Source organism: Propithecus coquereli, unplaced genomic scaffold (assembly GCF_000956105.1).
Source record: "Propithecus coquereli isolate 6110/MARCELLA unplaced genomic scaffold, Pcoq_1.0 Scaffold43, whole genome shotgun sequence".
Classification (NCBI taxonomy): domain Eukaryota; kingdom Metazoa; phylum Chordata; class Mammalia; order Primates; family Indriidae; genus Propithecus; species Propithecus coquereli.
Window position 1 is genome coordinate 2,354,446 of NW_012150063.1, and position 21,296 is coordinate 2,375,741.

Consider the following 21,296-nt stretch of genomic DNA (forward strand, 5'->3'; position numbering starts at 1 on the left):
CTACTTCAAAAGTTCTAATGGGGATTACAGAGTAGGCAAACCTATATCTGGAAATAAAAAAGCAGCTCCTATTGGTATATTATAAATTCAGGATAGATTTCTAGTGATCTTAGGACTTTTAATGTTTCTTTTGGATAATATGAGGGGATTATTGATATAGATATTTGCCTCACTACTCTAAAGATAAACCATAGATTTTCTAGAAATGCCAAAAAACAAATGAAAAGTAAACATATAACCTCTGGTATTTGGACTTGAAGTAATTACTCAAAAAATTAACTATATGATTAGAAGTAGAGGCTGAATGATTCAGACTACCACAACCACCATTAATGATCATTTGAATCTAATCCAAATTATAAAGCATCCCTAAAAATGTGAAAGGAAAACCTTTGTGAAAATGATTAATTTTCTATTTAATTTGTTTTGGTGATTTTTCTATTTTATCCTTGTGCTTAATTTTAGATTGTAAACTCTTTGTAATATAATCTATATTTATAAACTTACATTCTCTACAATGTTGGTAAAGTATCATGGGCATACTTGTGCAATAAATATTTTCCAGCTGTTGGAGATCCTTACCAAAGGCTTAGTGCCCCTTCTGGTACAAATCACTGTACAGCTGTCATCTTTGGCAGAGAGCTAAAGTTGAAAATCTTGGCTAGAATTCTTTTGCTTAAACAAGGCAAACCTGTGAAGTGTTGAATTATTAAACACTTTTATTTGACAACTAAGGTTTTGCCTTATCCGAATTTTATTGATTTGTAGCTTATTTATTTGCTCACTGGAGGTCAACTAAAGCTCTCAGCTTCTTAGACATTCCCAGTAAGACACAGTGAGTGCTTATTTAGCTTTCATCTATATCTCTACTTATGTTGATTAATTCTCCATTATTTTTTCCTTGTTTTTCCTTTCATAAAGTGAATATATTATTTTTTCCTTAAAGAAACTGAAAAGGCAGCCCTGTTTTATAAGGCATCAATTCACTTTTTCATAAACAGTTGTGTTTTAGGGGTTATCATCACAAGAGAAGAAAATTATGGTTAATAACGTAGGAAAATTTTATTATAACTCTGGCTGTGAATAAAATAATTTGTTTATTAGTAACAATAATGTCTTCCTCTCTCTTTGATATTTTCCTTTCTTTAGTAGGTACTAAAGTACTTATAAAACTCAAAGACTTATTTTTCTACCTCTTATTCCTGACTATTAAATGTAAAAATTCATAGAATTTCCCTTTCTTCTTAATTATGTATAAATTTTTTCCATAATATTTCTGAACATTCTCCAGAGCTTCTTAGTACTCCTGCATCCTAAAGACTTATCCATTTAAAATAATAGTATAACCATCAAGTGTCTACCTTATTTTCTTTGTTTATATTTTTTTAAATGAAAAAAGATCATTTTATTGATGAGCTAAAGAAAGAGCATTTAAAATCTGTGAATCACATATTATTTCATAGATATAGACCTAACATTATAATACTTATATGAAAAGGAAATAAAAATCATCTTTATAAAGCAAAGGTTTTTTTTTCCTAGTTTGAAATATTTTGATCATACCAATAAAACCTTTTCCAGGATCTTCTACCTGTTAAACAAGAAAAGGAAAAATCTCTTTCAAAAAATATGGATGCATTTGAAAAAGTGAGAACAAAATTAGAAACACAGCCACAAGAAGAATATGAAATCATCAATGCGGAGGTAGGATATCTTATGTCTTTTTAAAAAAAAAAAAAATTTCGATATTATGCATCAAAATGCAATGTGATTTATAGACATAATCCCACATCAAAATTGTACTGCTTTTGGCCTTTAAAATGTGCTGAAAAACTTAAAGAACAAAGAATAAGCAGAGTGTGATCCTTAAAATAAATGTAAAGATCAATACTAAGGTGAATTTCCAAGCATATCTTAATTCTGGCTTTGGGGAACAACCAGTTCTGATTTTTTAAAATTTTTAAATTATTCCAAGGAGAAGTCAAAATCAAACTATTTCATATTTCCTTACTATATTATTTGAAAAGTATTTGATTAGTTTGTCTACTTTTTTTTGATAAAAGGAAATTCACTTTAAGTAGTATAATACCAGGAAAGACAAGTATTTGTTTAACCATTTTATGGTTACCACAGTGACAAATAGTCAAATGAAATGGATTAACCGTACATATTGAAAATTTTTCAATAAGATTGGAAAACAGAACCACAGATTATAAGTGAAAATCACATACATAGTAAAATGGTAATAACAGTAGGTTAAGAATTAAGAATTCCAGATTTAAATTATGCCACTCACTAGCAAGTAATAAATGTGTCTTAAGCCACCAAAATCATATCAATCAATTGCATTTAATATGTAGGTGTTAGACAAGAGCACTATTCATGCATGGGTAATATTCATTGCCTCAATCTCAAATTCTCTGTATTTGTCACCTCACAGAGTATGAGATACTTTGTGTAAAATCAAATCAAGACTGTACAGGTGGTGATCACAACATATTTTAAAGGAAAGAATCTCAGAAAGTTATTGACTGGGTTTGCTGGCTAGTCTGAGTAAGTTTCCCCATCTGCATCATTTTGGATTATCTTAAACATGCCACTTGATCTCAGTTAATCAAATTCACTATACAGATATCAGATGTTAGGGCTGCGCGCAATGGCTCACACCTGTAATCCCAGCACTCTGGGAGGCCGAGGAGGGAAGATCCCTTGAGGTCAGGAGTTCAAGACCAGCCTGAGCAAGAGCGAGACCCTGTCTCTACTAAAAATAGAAATTAGCTGGACAACTAAAAAATATATAGAAAAAATTAGCTGGGCATGGTGGCGCATGTCTGTAGTCCCAGCTACTCGGGAGGCTGAGGCAGAAGGATCGCTTGAGTCCAGGAGCTTGAGGTTGCTGTGAGCTAGGGTGATGCCACAGCAGTCTAGTCTGGGCAACAGAGTAAGACTCTATCTCAAAAAAACAAAAAGCAGATATCAGATGTTTCCAAAATATAGCTGAAGTGATTTGTACAGTCCTGAAAACTGACATAGGGTTTGTTATACCCTTTCTTTATTTTCTCTTGTATTTATGTATTAGAAACCTCTCTAGTGATCATGAATATATGAAAACCATATCTTACCAACTATATTGTAAAAAGTGGTCCATTTTAGATTTCATATGTGTTCATTATTATACTTTAACAGGTCTATTTTTTATATGAGATCTCATTTCTTCTTCATTTTGAATAGTCAGACAATTAAAAGGTTAATCAAATTATTATTAAACAAACCATTCATTTCTTTTCATTGTCAGATTAAACATGGTGGTTTCGTTTATTATCAAGAAGGTTGCTGCTTGGTTCGTTGCAAAGATGAAGAAGGTACACCACGATTTTTCCTTTTAACATGCTCCAATTTTTCAGATTTCACATTTTTTATAGGAAATTTGATATTTCTCAAAAGTATAGAAAATATTTTTTGAAAGTTATTTCTGAATTTTCTTTTTTTTTTTGAATGACTAGTTTTTAATAACTGGGTTTGCTAAAATATAGTTAACAATTACACTCAAAAGTTTATGCAGGGAGAATGAAAATGGGATCCAGCATTTTTTGAGCATCTACTATGCTTCAGGTACTGTGCTAGGCGTTTTACATATATTATTTAATGTCATTTTTATTCTCTTATATTCTAGGTTCTATGTAGTCTGTAAATACTAGACTATAATAATATCAAATAACTCATAGATTGATGCATAGAATAATACTGAATAGCATAAGATAATATTAAATAACTTATGCCAGTTTATGTGCAAGTCAAGCTGCCATCATTTTTGAAGGAAGCTAGAATATGGCCTCTTATATAATGTGAGTGCTAACTTAAAACATTGAAATTACAGTTTAAAATTTTTTTAAGTATATCTTATGGGGCTGGGCGTGGTGGCTGGCACCTGTAATTCCAGCACTTTTGGGAGCCCAAGGCAGGAGAAATGCTTGAGGCCAGAAGTTTGAGAGCAGCCTGGACAAATAGTAAAGCCTATCTCTATAAAAAATAAGAAAAATTAGCGAGGCCTGGTGACACACACCTGTAGTCCTGGCTACTCAGGAAGCTGAGTCAGGAGGATCACTTGAGCTTAGGAGCTTGAGGGTATGGTGAGCTATGATCATGCCACTGTACTTCAGGCTGGGTGACAGAGCAAGGCCCTGTTTCAAAAAAGACCAAACAAACAAAAAGGAACATCTTGTGGAATTATCTGTTTCATATATTTTTCTTTATGCAGCAGACAATGATAATTATGAAGTTTTATTCAATCTGGAGGAACTAAAGTTAGACCAGCCCTTCATTGATTGTATCAGAGTTGCTCCGGATGAAAAATATGTGGCTGCCAAGATAAGAACTGAGGATTCTGAAGCATCTACCTGTATAGTCGTGAAGCTCAGTGATCAGCCTGTAATGGAAGCTTCTTTCCCAAATGTGTCCAGTTTTGGTAAGCCAACAACTGAAATAGTCTTCTGTGTTGAAAAGACAATAGTAAGAGAATTTCCCATACTTTTGAAATTATTTTTTGGCTATGTAAATGAAAGAGAGTCCTTCCTTTTTATTTTCTGCCATCATTTTCTCCATTATTTAAATACTTTAGCAATGAATTGAAATTATACCCTATCTAATGGATACTAAGACATTTTGTACAATCTAACCTCTAAAATTTTGACTTACAATCACTGTCAACAAAGTGGTAGTCATGATGAATTGTGCGTAAACTTCCATTTACAGCTTCTAGTGAGATCAAGAACCAGCATTAAAATGTATTTAGTCATTGGAGATATCCTGTGGCTTGAAGGCAGACAGAAAAGATTCAGGCATGAGAGAAAGATGCAATATCTTTTTAGACTTCAAGTTTCAAGTTGTAGATTTAGATACAAGTCATCTCCTGAAAGCAAATGTGACTTTACCAACTTCATTCTTAAATGTTGAACATTTAACTCTTATTTAAAAATTTGAGTACACTAAGACTGATAACTATTTAAAAACTTAGAACTGAGGTAGTAGTGTTTTATTCCGTGGAAAGTTCTCTGGCTTATACATAACACAGGTTAGATAACAGTCAAACCTATGTTATATTTCGATTTCTAGGGGATAGACTTGCACATCTCTTATCTTTGGCGCTCAAAATTAGAATGTGCTGTGCCTCTTTTTTCTAACTGTATACTGGTGGCTATGTATAATTCTTTAATTATTTTCTTTCAGAATGGGTAAAGGATGAAGAAGAAGAAGATGTTTTATTCTACACCTTCCAGAGGAACCTTCGTTGTCATGATGTATATCGAGCCACTTTTGGTGATAATAAACGTAATGAACGTTTTTACACAGAAAAAGACCCGAGGTACTGGAATGATTCAATTAAATCTTTTTCTCTAGAATAATTTTTCCAGTTATTTAAAGGGCTGATCTTGGTTGACTTAAAATGTTGATTTTTTTTGGAACGAGGTATAAGGCTAAGATGATCATTCTTTTATTAGTTGTTTGTATTCAAACTTGGAGTCTGATTATGTTCATACTCCAGAGTAAACACAGATACATCATTAAACTGCAAATGCTGAGTTTAATATTCTCTCTGGACTGTGATGCATGAGAAGAATTGTTAAAACACTTAATAGAGTTGCCATACAGCAATTATAAATCTCTCATAAGTCATAACTAGAATACCATAGTGTCATTTGCACAGAATTCACTCACTACTCATTTCATATGGATTATCTGAATTTTAAATTGCTTTGCTTTGAGACATGATGTCCATGGGCCTTTGAAATTTATGTTTTCCAGTACTCTTTGGTAACTCTTCCTTAAAACTAATTTTCTATAATTCCTTATAAATTATAGGGCTCATAGCCACTTAACCAGGCATGGGAGGAAATGATGATAAATTTATCCTACAAAATCTCTTGAGTCTTACCCAGATATACTTCTCCAAATGATATATGACAAACAAATTTTGCCTTACTACGAGAGTCCTGTCACCTCATATGTCATTTAACAGTGTAGTTTGAACAATGTCTGAATAAATTTTCTAAGGAAAAAAGTAGAATTTAATCTTAAATCTATGATGGTGACATTGGTACCCAAAACAAGAAAACTAACCCTTCATTTCATAAAAATCTCAGAGCTGAAAAAGACCTTAAAGAAAATCTTGTACAATCTTCAGTTTATATTAAAAAATAGAGGTAGAGAAATTACATTATTATATTATTCCAGCCCATAAAACTAATCCATAGGTAAAGTTCACTTCCTGACTTTATAATTTATTTAAAAAGTTCTGGGTACCTGATTTTGAAAAAGATTTTGTTAAAAATGTGCCCAGAAAGAGCCCCCACCAGCCAGGTTCTTCATCTACTTTGTTTACAGTACTTCAGTAAATTTGGTTGTTCCGTGCTAGTTTTCTATTTTGATATCAGAGTGCCTCCAAAAATCTTGTTTTGGGAAAATGCCTGCTATTCTGTTCTTAAAGATTGGTACATTTTGAATATCAGTTCTTCCATTTTCAAATATTTCCAGAGCCATTTAATTAACACATTATTAGGAAAGCAGCATTATATAGATTCTGAAGGGAAAGATCTAGACAGAATTAAAAGACCTAATTTTTAAGTTACTGAAAAACAACCCTCCCCCACAAAAAATATTTTTTTCTGGTGCAAATGCTATTATTCAGTGTACAATTTACAGTGTGGTCCTACCACCAGGTACCAGGAACAGAGCTAAATAAGGAAAGCCTGGGAGGCAGCCTGGTCACCGAAGACTCTGGGGATCCAAACCCCAGAGATTCCAGTGAGGCAGGCTCTGCGTAACCTTGAACGTATTAAGCCACACCAAACACTTGATAGTTTAGAAAGTTCAAGTAAGAGGAATTTGAGAGGTACTGCTTTAACTTTTTTAGAAATCTGTCTGTTGAAGTCCACAGACAGTTAAAGAATTAAATGAAATTGTACAGCTAACTCTTCAGCCACTGCTCTTCCTTTGTGGCAGAACCTAAATCCTCATGTAACAAATGGAATTAGCCTGGAATGACTCCTTCTAGTCTATCTGGCAAGTGGTTTTAGTCATTTCTTCCACATATTGTCTGGTTAATCTTGGATAAGCCGTTTCTTCTAAGCAAATAAATTAAAATCTAGACAGCATAATGGAGGAAAGTATTTTCAACAAAAAGACAAATTAATACCTTTAATTTGTAAAGAGCTATTTATATACGAATAATTTAAACACATTACAAGTTTAAAATGGACACAGACATTTCACAAAAGAAATACAGTTGGCAAATAAACATGGTAATGTGATCCAATACAGAAGAAATTGTACCAAAATATAAGCAGTGCTTATCTCTGGGCAAAGGGATTCAGGGTTATCGTGCTTCTTGACAGTTTTGAGTATCTTCAGTATAGATTACTTTATAGTAAGGAGAAATGTGAATATAGCCTTTAAAGCCACCCAGTATGTCAGTAGTACCATGCTCTTAGAATATTATTTGGTTATATTTATCAAGTCATAAAAATACTCTCAATCATTAAATTAGTATTTCCATTCCTAAGAATTTGTCCTAAGGAAATAATTACAAAAGTCAAGGAAGGTTATATTCTTTATTATAATGAAACATTAAAATCTGAATTTTTAAGAATTATAATTCAACCTGATGTAATATTAGGTAGCCATTAAAAATAATAATCATAAAGACTTTTAACTAATATAGGGGGAATATTGCTATTATGTGAAATAAATGCAGAATCAAAAATTGTATCTATATTATAATTCTTTTTAAAGACATGCATGAAATGTAAATAAACCTTAGAAGGAAAGGTAGAAAAAGTAAAATAGTTCATCTTTTAAATGTGTTAAGTTAGTGATATTGTGAGGGTTTTTCCTCACATCATTCTATTTTATTGTAAAACTGGGAGAAAGGGGAGGAAAAATACAATACACATACAGAGAAAGAACACAACAAGAATAAGCTTTGTGTCCCTTTTCTTCCCTATTATTTCATATCTCCTCTGGAAAGTTTATTTCTTCTCTCAGCAAAAAGCCACATTATGTATTAATGTGATAAAGTGAGAGATGATGTCTATAGTGTACCTTGAAATGCATCCACATAAAGATAAATCAATGAATGCATAGATATGTGGTAAAGGAAATACAGCAAAATGTTAGCAATGATAGAATCTAGATGGTAGGTATATGGGTGTTCGCTTTACAGTTCTTTCAACTTTTCTGTGTGTTTGAGAAATGTTTATGATAAAATGTTAGAAATAAATGATTTTGCCTCTGTGGTGGAAATAAGGAAAATAATAGCCAGTTGTTAAATTTACAAACAATATTCACTAAGGAATTATTTTTATTTTCTTTCTGCATTATAAATTAGCATGTTTACTTTCTCAGCTTGCTGGGCTGTACAACTAAAAAAAAAAAAAAAAATTAACGTGTTTACTGACTACCTCTAAGATAATGTCATTAACAAGATAGCATGCAACTGAAATTTACTGGGCTCTCATGTTTCTCTCTCTCTGTCTAGCTACTTTATTTTCCTTTATCTTACAAAAGACAGTCGTTTCCTCACCATGAATATTATGAACAAGACCACTTCTGAAGTGTGGTTAATAGATGGCCTGAGTCCTTGGGACCCACCAGTACTTATCCAGAAGCGAATACGTGGGGTCCTTTACTATGTTGAACACAGAGATGATGAATTATACATTCTCACTAATGTTGGAGAGCCTACAGAATTCAAGGTAATCCTGAATTCTCCTTGTCCCCATTTGGGCTGACTCTTGCTCTAAGAGTTCATTGTTTTGTAGGCTTTTATTAAAGTGTAGAAATTGATGCTAGCTTCCTATGCATACCAATCCCATTTCTCTTCTCTTAGAACTAATAATGCCTCTATGTATTTTAATTGTGTCTAAGAGGTTAGTAAATAAAACATATTCTATCCTGATTATATGTATCAAAGCCAAACTTAGTGGCTTAAAAGAACAGTTTTATAAATTTGTGATTTTTGTGAGTTGGCAATTTGGATTGATCTCAGCGAAGCAGTTCTGCTGGTGTCAGTTAGGCTAACTCAGGCATCCATAGTCAGCTGGCTGTCATTGCCTCACTTGAATGTCCAGTGGTCAGCTGTCAGCTAAGCACTGGGTCATAGTGTCTGATCATCCAGCAGGCTAGCCTGGGCTCATCCATGTGATGATAGTCACACTTTATCCCTGATGCGGTTAGTTCCTTCAGCTGTTCATGAAATAGTGAAGACTAGTATAGTCTAGTTTTCTGTGATTTCATCTCTGGATGCTATAGCCTTCATGTTTTGTTACCTAGATCTCTTCTAACTTTGTTCTGTACAGCTAATGAGAACAGCAGCTGATACCCCTGCAATTATGAATTGGGATTTGTTTTTCACAATGAAGAGAAATACCAAAGTTATAGACATGGACATGTTTAAGGATCACTGTGTTCTGTTCCTGAAGCACAGCAATCTACTTTATGTTAATGTGATTGGTCTGGCAGATGATTCAGTTCGGTCTCTAAAGGTATATTTAATTTTCAAAAGATAATACTGTTAATCAAAATATATATGCAGTTTTGCTTAACAGAACATTAAATTTTGAATAATAGCAATGTTCTTTTTCTTAAAAGGAATTTAATTTAAATGGAATTTAGCATACTTGCTCATGCTTTATCAGGTTTAGGAAGTTTATTTTAGAGTCACTTGGAGGACCTTGCTTTTAATGCAGTTTTCCTTTAAATACTCTCTTACAGCATGGACTTCAGAAGTAAAGTGCCATTATATTCTCTTTTTATATGTCTCTACAATTTTAGGTATAGCAATAAGTCAGGCCAACTTGGCAACTAGAGCCTAACCACCTACTGCTAAGCTTCCCCATCCCACATCCCCAGTAGGGATAGTAGTCACATCCATTGTGTTTTGGCCACTGTATGCTTGTGGCTACATCGTCTTCTCTTTGCCAGTTTTCTTATCCATGTGGAATGTGAGGGGGTCAGTTTGGTTTCTTTCAATGTGGGTGTGGCAGTGGTCTCCACAGCAGCACAGATGGTGGCACGTCTGCCTGGCAGGCTGACTACTTGATACTGCCTGTGGGTGCCAGGAAGGATAATCTGCCTCCACAAGTGAACTTGCTAAAATTGGTGAATGGCAACCTTATTGTCCAGTATTAAAGCAGCATTCACATATAAGTTAAGGTAGCAGGCACGAAGGGAAGAGGATGCCTCCATGGTGCTTGATATGAAGAGTTATTGAGCCAACTGACCAGCAAGCAATGTAGACCACTTATATCTCTCTAACTCCAATATTGTCAAAATTCTTGTTAAGATGTAATTCCTGTCAACTTAGTGACTGTTTATCGAATTTCTACGTGCAAAATGCTGTATTGGGCATTATGGAGTGGAAAGATAATAAGACAAGGTATCTATTCTTACGGAAGATACGGTTTATCATAAGATTATACAAGTACACAAAGATTAAGTATAATGTGGATTTAAATAAGTAGTATCAAAAACAAAATATGCTGTGGGGCTCAAAAGAGAGAAAGAAGGCTTAGGAAAGCTTTTGGTCAAGTTGGTTCAATTTGAAACAAACCAATGAAGATAGATAGGATTTTGACAGGTGAGGAGGGATGTGGTATTCCAGGATGAGAAAGCCATCAAACAAAGCTCTGTGCTGGAGAAGTTCAGAAAGTGTTCAGGAAACTGCTAATAATTCCATTTTATTGAAGCAGAATACATTTCTGGGGGGTAAAGATATGATTTGATGGTTTTTGACTGTTGGTATGAGGAATATATGCATAAATTGCGAAGGGGAAACATTTCAAGTTTGTGAGCAGGGCAGTGGTTTGGGAGTGAAGCTATCTATATTCGATATGGTTATCTGGCAGCCATATTAGGGTAGACTGAAGCAAAAAGACAAGGGGCACGGAAACTAGTTTCGAGATTGTTATACTGGTTTAAATAAGAAATAACGAGAGCCTAAAATAACTGAAATTCTCCAGTTAATCCCTAAAATCAAATTATCGAATATAATGTCCAGTCTCCTATGTATAGGTATCCTAAAACATAAATGGTGATTGACTTCAGGGATTTTCTTATTGTTTTCATCTGATGGATTCAGAGTATTTCTTTTCACTTGCTAATTGATCCCAAATTCAGACATCTTTAATTGGAACACAGGCAGAGCATCTATCCTTAGTGCGATCTATATGAATAGGGATGAGAGAGAATGTATAATTTCTAGTAAGCATTTATTACAACAAAATTCTGTGTCAAGAAAATTAGGAATGTCATATAAAGTTTACTCTGCTATAATATGACGTGACTTCTAAGTAAATAGGACCTTTTACATTTTTTGTAAGTATTCCTATTTTAAAGATACGCTTTAGTTTCCATGGTTTAACTTCCATTAGAATAAATATCATGTCTTTAATTTATTCTATACCCTCTATCTCAGCAGTCCCCAACCTTTTTGGCACTGGGGACCTGTTTCATGGAAAACAATTTTTCCACAGACAGGACAGGGGAGGGGAGGAGGCGGAGCTCAGGCAGTGATTCGAGCAATGGGGAGCAGCTGTATAGATGAAGCTTTACTCCCTCACCCAGAGTTCACCTCCTGCTGTGCACTCCCTCACCCCCATTCCTAAGTTTCATGAGCGGGTGAGGGGGTGCTCTGCAGCCTGGTCCCTAACAGGCCACAGACTGGTACTGGTCTGCAACCCCAGGGTTGGGGACTGCAGCTATATCTTTTCATTTCTTGACTCTTCCCAAACTATAGTACCTATTATGCCTTTTGTAATGTTCTATGTCATCATCAAATGGAATCAAATACCATATTATATTCCAGGTATTACTTATAGAGAATTTTATAGATCAGACCTTTTCATGAACCTGGATAACATTGATTAACATCCATAGACAGTACCACATGCAAAGGACAAAAATCTTTAACCAAACCATGAGTGCATTATATAGTATTTCTATATGTAACATCTCTGCCTAGTAGGCACTCGACTAAAAGATCTTTTTGAACTCAAAAAAGTTCAAAAAAAGCAGTAGAAATGTAAAACCTTCCATATATTTGGCTCCTATCCTTGGTCATCATATCATCACTATAATATTTTCTGGTAGCTTTTTTCCCCCACAAAAAGAAGTTATGATATTTAATTGAAGCAAATTGGGACATTTTTGCTCTGTGCTAACATTTATTTTATTTAGAGGAGGAGTCTGCATCCCCAGGCCCATTTTCTTTCAGCATGTATGTCTTAATCATTCTTTCAATGAAACGACTGTAGTTTGCTGGTAATGTTAAATTGAATCTGTTTCTGTCAGATATTTAAGGGATATCTGTATCACCTGGCCAACTTATTTTCGGGTGCTGTTCATTAATATACACAGATACACTGCAGGTTTGTCGCAATAGGAAATGTGGCTTAAGATATCCTTAAGATAGTTAATACGTATTTATGCATCAACTGGACAAACTTTAAAAAATCCGGAGCCTTACAGTGGTTTTTGTTACGATTAAAACTTTAACCTTGGTCCTCTTAGTTTTGGAAAAACACCCAAAAGACTTTTTGATTTATTGGAAGCCCTTGTTCTAAAGCTAAGACAGTTTACTACATGGGTCACGTGAAAACTGTCTTGAAGTCTCACCAAAGGGCAGAGAAACGTGTGCCTGTGGGTTCAGGAAACTTGTACCTTCACTCCGAGGCCTGCTTATGAGGTTCGCAGCAATGCTTCAACCTCTCAGGTCTTAGTTTGCTCACTTACAGTTACGCTACCAGATTTATCAATTTACATGTTTACACTTTTTTTCTCTAGTTATATCTTACATTAGAATAGACAAATTTTCCTTTAAAGTAATACTCAGTCTAAGGAGAATAAATTAGGAACTCAGACACTGCAAATGTGTGCCTTTATTAGTGTTTCAAGAAAATAGATGCTTTGGGTTAATTAGAAGAAATTTGTTCAGAGAACATAAACTCTTTGGCTGTCGTTTCTGCAGGTGAAATAGTACACTCTTTATGCACACATCCCCCATCTACCCTTTTTCAGCAGTGCCCACCAGTCATGTTGCTGGGCCTCTGATTTTCTAAGGAATTTGCTCTTTCTACAATTACTCAGGAAAAAAGAAAGGCAATTTTCTTTTAATGTTCTGACTTTCAGTACCATTTCTAACCCTCTGTCAACCCGCTTACCAGAGTTCTTTAAAAGGTGTAGAGAGATGTTAGTGGAAGGCTTGAAGCTGGACCCTGCTGCTCTAAGAGAATAAATTTGATTCCTTTCCTTTTTTCTTAAAGTTAAGAATCTTAAGCATAATAGCTGCGAGTCTCTCAGAGTAGATGTGCCAGGAAAGGTTTTGTTCTGCACAACGGTTAGCCTGGGAGCTAAAGTTAGAGACAGATTGTCAATGCTTCTGTGCTGCTGAGCCCATTTGTAGCTCCGGAATAATAACTGTCATCACTGCAGCTGTCCAGGCAGCAGGGTAAGGACTGTGGGTAAATTATTAAAAACACACGCATGCGAGAGATTTCATGTTCCGTGAGAATGGAGATCTTGGAGATGTCACTGTGTTCTAGAATTACTATTTGATTTGCTCTTATTCTTAACCATTTTGCTATTTTATTGCCAAGCTTGTACCCCAAAATAAACTTTTATGTTAAAGCTATTTCGTATAAATCTAGAATCATGCTAAATCATTTTCCTATAATTTTTTATTTTATTGGTCATTAACATAGAGTTTGTTTTTTACTTGAAATATATTTTGTTGTGATAAAGTAATCGTTAAATGAGGCATAATGTGATAATAGAAAGTAAACTAGATGTCCACATCATCTTGTCTGGAGTGGACTCAGAAATTTAATTAATAATATAATACTTAGTATCTAGATAAAGAGTAAAAACAACTGTTTTATTTCTTTAGCTCCCTCCTTGGGCCTGTGGATTCATAATGGATTCAAATTATGACCCAAAGAACTGCGCCTTTCAGCTTTGTTCTCCAATACGTCCCCCAAAATATTACACATATAAGTTTGCAGAAAGCAAACTGTTTGAGGAAACTGGGCATGAAGACCTGATCACAAAGACTAGTCGTGTCTTGCGTATAGAAGCCAAAAGCAAGGTAGGTCTTTGTAATCTCCACTTTCAGCTCCGGTTTGCTGAAAGCATACTGTTTGCCAGATACTGAGCAGTTGTTGGGGTTACATTAGCATAGTTTCCTAAGCTTCTCTTATACCACAATAAGACCCAAGAGATTTTAGGGAATACATGGATATTTTTTAACTTTAAATACTTATGCATTCATTTTAACATGGATTAGAAAATTTATAACTGGCCCGTCAAGCCCTTTTTTCCACATATCATTCATGTCTGAGTTTAAAAAGTTGATTTAGGCCGGGCGCGGTGGCTCACGCCTATAATCCTAGCACTCTGGGAGGCCGAGACGGGTGGATCACTCAAGGTCAGGAGCTCAAGACCAGCCTGAGCAAGAGCAAGACCCCGTCTCTACTAAAAAATAGAAAGAAATTATCTGGACAACTAAAAATATATATATAGAAAAAACTAGCCGGGCATGGTGGCACATGCCTATGGTCCCAGGTACTCGGGAGGCTGAGGCAGGAGGATCGCTTGAGCCCAGGAGTTTAAGGTTGCTGTGAGCTAGGCTGATGCCACGCACTCCAGCCTGGACAACAGAGTGAGACTCTGTCTCAAAAAATAAATAAATAAATAAAAAGTTGATTTAAAGAAAAAATCAAGTAAATAGAGTTCGTACACAGTTACGGCAAAAATTGTGAAGGTGGTAAGCAGTTGACTAGAGTGAACTAGACTAATACAGTCCCTGCCTCATGAGGCTTACATCTAGCAGGGAAAATGACAGACATTGAAGAAGTCATTACCGATACACTGGTTGCTGCAAAGGAAGATGTACTGAGTACAGTGGAAGCATATGGCAAAGGGACCATACCTAGCCTGAAAAGATCAGGAAAGGTTTCTTTGAGGAAGTGATGTCTCTGATAAGACCTCTAGGGCGATTAAGAGTAGGCCGGAAAGGGGACAAGGGATTCCATTTTGTGTAGAGGCCCCGAATTTGGGAAGAAATGATACAGTTCAAGAAGTATACAGGAGGCCAGAATGGCCAAAATGGAGTAAAAGAGGGAAGATTGGCAGGGGGAGGAGTGGAGAAAGAGGACACATAGAAAAGGAGATAACAGATATCCCTATTCCAGATATACTCAATATACAGAATTTACAAATTTATGCAAGTAGGGAACAAATTAATACATAAACTGTAGCCTTGAATTTAAGGAATTTTCAGACCTTAGCATATCATACATTAGGTAGTTTCACACTGCAAAGAATAAATTTCAACACAAGCCTTTATTTTTATGAATTTTTTCTTTAATTCATTGATGTTCTTTTAATATCTTAAGTAATATTATTTTTACCTTCTAGATTTTTTTGTGAACAAAATATATACTTTTAGGTATTGTTTAGTTTTACAAACATAAGATTATACCAGTCTACCAAAATGTTGTAACTATTGGACCCCAAATGGAAAGAATGGTTAAGCTAAGTTCTTAGAGAGCCAAGGGATTCTTCACAGGGAGGAGGGAAGCAGCTGCTACCTGGAAGCTGGGTACATTTCCACGGGCACTTTTGCACTGCTGGTTCACTCGGGTCCAGCCCATCACAGGACTAGCGATCATCTTTACCTCTTCCTTTCACAAGTTTTCAACCAGCAAGTTTTTCTGATTGTATAATTGAAGTTGAGGAAGAAGCAGGGTGGAGGAGGGAGAAGACCAAGATTGTTTATAGAAATTAATCTACATCAGGTTTTATAAGAATGAATCTTACTGAGAAGTGAAAATTCACTTATGCTGTCTTAACAAGTTGGGTATGATAAAGAATTATGAGAGAAAGATTTCCTCCTTATTTGATAACACTATGATGTCTCTATTTATTGCCCCAAAATGAAGACTTCAAAATGAGGATGAAAAATGTATGGAGAGTTGGTTGATTATATTATTTCCTTATGTAAACTAGGGCTATTTCATTAGTTTCTTAAAGCAGAGTGAGAACCAACTTCTTCACCCTTTTTCTATGAAAGGAAAATCAGAAGTACTTTGAGTTGTCTGAGTTTTGTCCAGAGGGTGCCTAGTTTCAATCAACTGGGATTGATGAGTTTGAGCTACACTTGGGGAATAGTTAGATGAGCTAAAAGTAACTTAAATGTTAAAATTTTAAAAACTTAAACCACTTTAAAATTTTTTTTTAAATAAAGGTAAATAGGCCTCTGTGTATATGTAGAAAAGAAAGGAAATCAGTGTATGGAAAAGATGTCTACACTGCCATGTTTATTGCAACACTATTCAGAATAGCCAAGATTTGCAATCAACCTAAATGTCCATCAGTGGATGAATGGATAAAGAAATTATGGTACATACACACAATGGAATATCATATAGTCATAAAAAATAATGAAATCCTGCCATTTGCAACACGTGGATGGAACTGGAGAATATTATGTTAAGTGAAATAAGCCAAGCACAGAAAGACAAATCTTGCATATATATTCTCACTCGTATGTGGGAGCTAAATATTAAAACAGTGGATCTCATGGAGACAGAGAGTATAATGATGCTTACTAGAGGCTAAGAAGGGTAGCAGGGAGAGGGGGATAAAGTGGGGATGGTTAATGGGTGCAAAAATATAGTTAGATACAATGAAGAATATTTGATAGTACAACAAAGTGACTATAGTTAACAGTAAGTTAAGGTATACTTTAAAATAACTAAAGGAGTAGAATTGGAATGTTCCTAACACAAGGAAAAATGATAAATGCTTGAGGTAATAGATGCCTCAATTACCCTGATTTCATTAATACGCATTGTATGCCTGTATCAAAATATCACATGTACCCTATAAATACATACAACTATTATGTAACCATAATAATTAAAAAATTTTTTTAAAAAAAGTTAAATAGGCCTTCGTAGAGGAGATGGGTAGATATCAGTAAGGTCAGTAAGACATTTCAGGTCCTAATAGTTGAGAATTCTGACAATAGGAGACAAAATTGAGCTGGCAAGACTTCTTTAGTCAGCATATTTGTAAATACTCAAAGATGAGAAATGACAGTATCTAGCCCTAGGCATTGGAAGAATTCTAAACTAGGATTTCTAACCTTAATAGGTATTTTGGCTTGACCTAAAATTTTAAAAATTACAGTGATAGTGGGTAGTGAAGAACTCCTTAAAATTCCATTACTATCATGAAAAGCTGTATTTAATAAAAGAGCAGCCAGCCTTGCTGCTTTTTTCTGGTTAATACTATAGCCAGGACTGTAGCAAAGTAGCTGAAATGAAGACCGTATTGTATTTTTGGAGACCATAATGCTTTTGTCTTAAACAAATTTGTGCTCAACATCAATAGGTAGCACATAAGGGTGGGGGCAGTAATCTTCAGTGTGTTTTAAATTGGGGATAAAACTGTTTTAAAAGACTCTTCTTTACATGCATAGTAATTCTTCATTTCCAGGATGGAAAATTAGTGCCAATGACTGTTTTCCACAAAACGGACTCTGAGGACTTGCAGAAGAAACCTCTCTTGGTACATGTCTATGGAGCTTATGGAATGGATTTGAAAATGAATTTCAGACCTGAGAGGCGAGTGTTAGTGGACGATGGGTGGATATTAGCGTATTGCCACGTTCGGTGAGTGAGTACATTTTTACCTAGCATGTGAGTGCTAGAGCATTGTGACAGATATTTAGAATCACAATATATCAGGCAGCAAAAGCTTATTTTCTCACTTGCATTGTTGGATTTATGTATTCCTAAACCTGTGGTGGTAGAGCTTGATTCTGTAACAAATTTGTTGATAAAAAAAGCAAAAGTAGATTTTTAGGATTTTTGAATAGATGTACCAGTCTCTGTACTTATTTAGTAACATTATTATTTCCATTTAATTCTCTTGAGTTTAGGTTTAAGCAGCTTCTCAAGCTGAACTCCTTTTTTCCATTTAACTTACATTGTAAAGCCGCACATGGTGGTGTGCGCCGGTAATCCCAATTACTCAGGATGCTGAGGCGGGAGGATCATTTGAGCCCAGGAGTTCAAGACCAGCCTGGGCAACATAGCAAGATTCCATCTCTAAAAAAATAAATAAAAAACTAAAAATTTTAAGATTTTCATCCCTTCTCCTGAACCCTCCCCCCCAAAAACTTCCATTTTATCTTAGCTGTTTTCAAGACTCAAATTTTATGTTTCTGCTTAAAATCCTTCTCCAACTCCCCATCTCCAGAACAAACTCTAGATTCCTCAGTATAGTACTCCTAATGATGATCTGGCTTGTCTCTGAAGTAGCATTTATCATCATGTCCTGTAAAGTGACATGCTCTGTTACCGCCTTGCCCTTGCACCTGCTGCGTTGTATCTGTGTCTTCATGCCTTCCCTTTCTTTGCCCTCCTGGAAACTCAAGTTCTTCCTTCACATCTCGGTCTGGGCATTTGTGTTCCTGACTCTGTATGTACCTCTAACCTGACAGATGGATATTCTTTCCTCTGCTTCTGTAACACCTTGAATACTCCTGTATTATAGCAGGGACCACATTGCTTAGTAACTCTTTGTTGTCTTTCCCCACAAAATTAAGATTTCCAGGGCAGGGGATTTTTTGATTGTTTATATTTTTAAGGTCTGCACTTAGCATAATCCCTGATAAATAGTAGGCAGGCACTCAAAACATATTTGTTGAATCAATTTTTGATTGTCTATATCAGGGATTGGCAGACTTTTCCTCTAAAGAACTAGATAGTAAACACTTTAGACTTTGCAGGCCACATACAGTCTCTGTTGCATAATCCTTGTTGTTTTCTCCCAACCTTTAAAAAGTAAAAACCATTGTTAGCTCTAGGGCCATACAGAAACAGACCTCCAGGTGTAGTTTGCTGACTCCAGCCTACATCATTAACATTTTTCCATTAAACTTTTTTGCCCTTTAATTTCAGGGGTGGTGGTGAGTTAGGCCTCCAGTGGCACGCTGATGGCCGCCTAACTAAAAAACTCAATGGCCTTGCAGACTTAGAGGCTTGCATTAAGACGCTTCATGGCCAAGGCTTTTCTCAGCCAAGTCTAACATCCCTGACTGCTTTCAGTGCTGGAGGGGTGCTAGTGGGAGCATTGTGTAATTCTAATCCAGCGCTCCTGAGGGCGGTGACTTTGGAGGTGAGTACGCTCTTGTCTCTACTGTTTACAGAGTGGGGGAGGTGGGAAGCCAGAGGCAGCTTTAAAAATATTTTTTTGTTATAGTTTTACCATAGCATAGGAGTTTGATAAAGCTTTTAAGTTTTAAACACAGAATTGTAGCTCTAGGAGAACATCTAAAGTTATTTTAATCCAGCTATTTACTCTTACTCTTCTGTGGCAGTGTTCTTTTTATTAATTTTTAAGGATTTCCACTGAAAAATATTAATGACTATTCCCATTAGTCATTTTTTATTTGTAATAATATTTAGAATTGGTAGAAAAGAGTAGAAGCATATGTCTCACAGTTCCATGAGGTCAGCTAGAACCTATTATGACTCTGGAATGCACTGAATCTTCTCACTCCTAGGCAATTTGACAGTCTACTTCCCATCAACATTTCAGTCCTGAATGTAGGGGCTCTCTATTTTTAGATCTCCCTTTTTTTTCTTTTTTTGAGACAGGGTCTTTCTCTGTTGCCCAGCCTAGAGTGCTGTGGTCTGACCATAGCTCACTGTAACCTCAAACTCCTGGCCTCAAGCGATCCTCCTGCCTAAGCCTCCCCAAAGTGTAGGGATTACAGGCATGAGCCACCACGCCCAGCCAAGATACTCTATTCTTAATGGTCTTTTGGGCATAGTTCTTCTGTACTTTAATTGAAATATCTTATCCTGTTCTGAAAATATGCTATAGTCTTTTCCTGGTGTCCAAAATTATGAAGTTAGATTATAGAAGTTGGTTTCACCTGTGTCATTCTCCAGCTACCTGGTTAGATACTGTGGGAAATGATGGCTGAGCTGGAAGAGAGTAATTTTCAGGATTTTTTTTTTTATTTTGAAGGTGAGGGGTATACACTGTGGGCTTGTATTAAGTATAAGTAATTAAGTTTTAAATGGCCCTAATCTATAAATCTATTTTTTAAAAAATAGAGATACTGAGTATGGAGGAAAAAGACCTATGTACAAAGATAATAATGGCAGGATTATTTACAATATAAAGAAAACACAAGTAACTCTTGATTTTTAGAAATTAGAAAGGAAATAATCAGAAATGTTTGTGTAAGATATTTATCCCAGATTACTTATTAGGGTGAATAATTGAAGACAACCTAAATATCCAACAATGGGAGATTCACGTATGAGTCAAAGTTAATTAAAAGCACGAAAAACTCTAATTTAAACAGAAAAGGGATTTAGTAAAGGGTATTAGGGAAAGGTGGGTATGTTCAGAACCAGTGTTAGAGGCTGCACAGCCAGAAACGTAGAATTGGCCCAGTGAAGCTATTATTACTGCCACTACTGAGCACAGATCCCTTCACACACTGCCAGTGCTACTTCTAGAAACTAGATAGAGCTGTGGCACTTTTACCAGAATACACTCTCCATGATCACTACTATTTTGAATCATTGACTTCTCATGCAAAGTTTGGAGCACATGTGTCTGATTGATAGACCTAAGTCACACATGTGGCTACTCCCAGACTGCAAGAAAAGCTGGGATAGGTGCTGTCTGTCGTTTAGGATCTCTACAGTGAGAGGCAAGCTCTGTCTGATAATGCTGGGGGTGTTCAAATGCAGAAAAGGAGTCCAGATGCTAGGCAGCCAAAAGGAATTGCAAATGCTCACTATACTTGGTTAATGTTAATATAAGGGAGATCTGAAAAGCATGTTGAGAATATAAAGCTAAGTGAAAAATGAGCCTCCGTTTTATTAAATGTTTTAACCCTGGTCATGAGCTAATGGGTGGTTTTTTCTTCTTTCACCTTGGATATTTTCCAGATTTTCTTCAGTTAGCATTTATTACTTTTAATGTAAAATGTCCAGCTGGTGAGAAAGGCTTTCTTTGTTGTTGGGGGCTTTTTTTAATTTTAAAAAAATTTTAATTGTGGTTACAGTAACATAAAATTGACCATCTTAACCATTTTTAAGTGAACAGTTCAGTAGCATTAAATACATTCACATGGTTGTGCAGTCAGTCTCCAGAAGTTGATTTTCATCTTGCAAAACTAAAACTCTGCACCCATTAAATAGCTCTCCATT

At 35.5% G+C, this 21,296-nt stretch overlaps 1 protein-coding gene across 3 annotated transcripts in view; it reads left to right on the plus strand.

Annotated features, from left to right (window-relative positions):
* Window positions 1–21,296, plus strand: part of PREPL (prolyl endopeptidase-like) — a 34,711-nt gene that overhangs the window by 10,441 nt on the left and 2,974 nt on the right. The window contains exons 2-10 of one of the 3 annotated variants that reach the window (XM_012653829.1): window positions 1,582–1,704; window positions 3,296–3,362; window positions 4,259–4,465; window positions 5,227–5,362; window positions 8,534–8,750; window positions 9,354–9,539; window positions 13,940–14,137; window positions 17,554–17,729; window positions 19,023–19,239. In XM_012653829.1, the coding sequence (XP_012509283.1) occupies window positions 1,582–1,704; window positions 3,296–3,362; window positions 4,259–4,465; window positions 5,227–5,362; window positions 8,534–8,750; window positions 9,354–9,539; window positions 13,940–14,137; window positions 17,554–17,729; window positions 19,023–19,239 (1,527 nt within the window). The remainder of the gene's footprint in view (window positions 1–1,581; window positions 1,705–3,295; window positions 3,363–4,258; window positions 4,466–5,226; window positions 5,363–8,533; window positions 8,751–9,353; window positions 9,540–13,939; window positions 14,138–17,553; window positions 17,730–19,022; window positions 19,240–21,296) is intronic. The other 2 variants (XM_012653830.1, XM_012653831.1) reach the window with 2 other exon arrangements.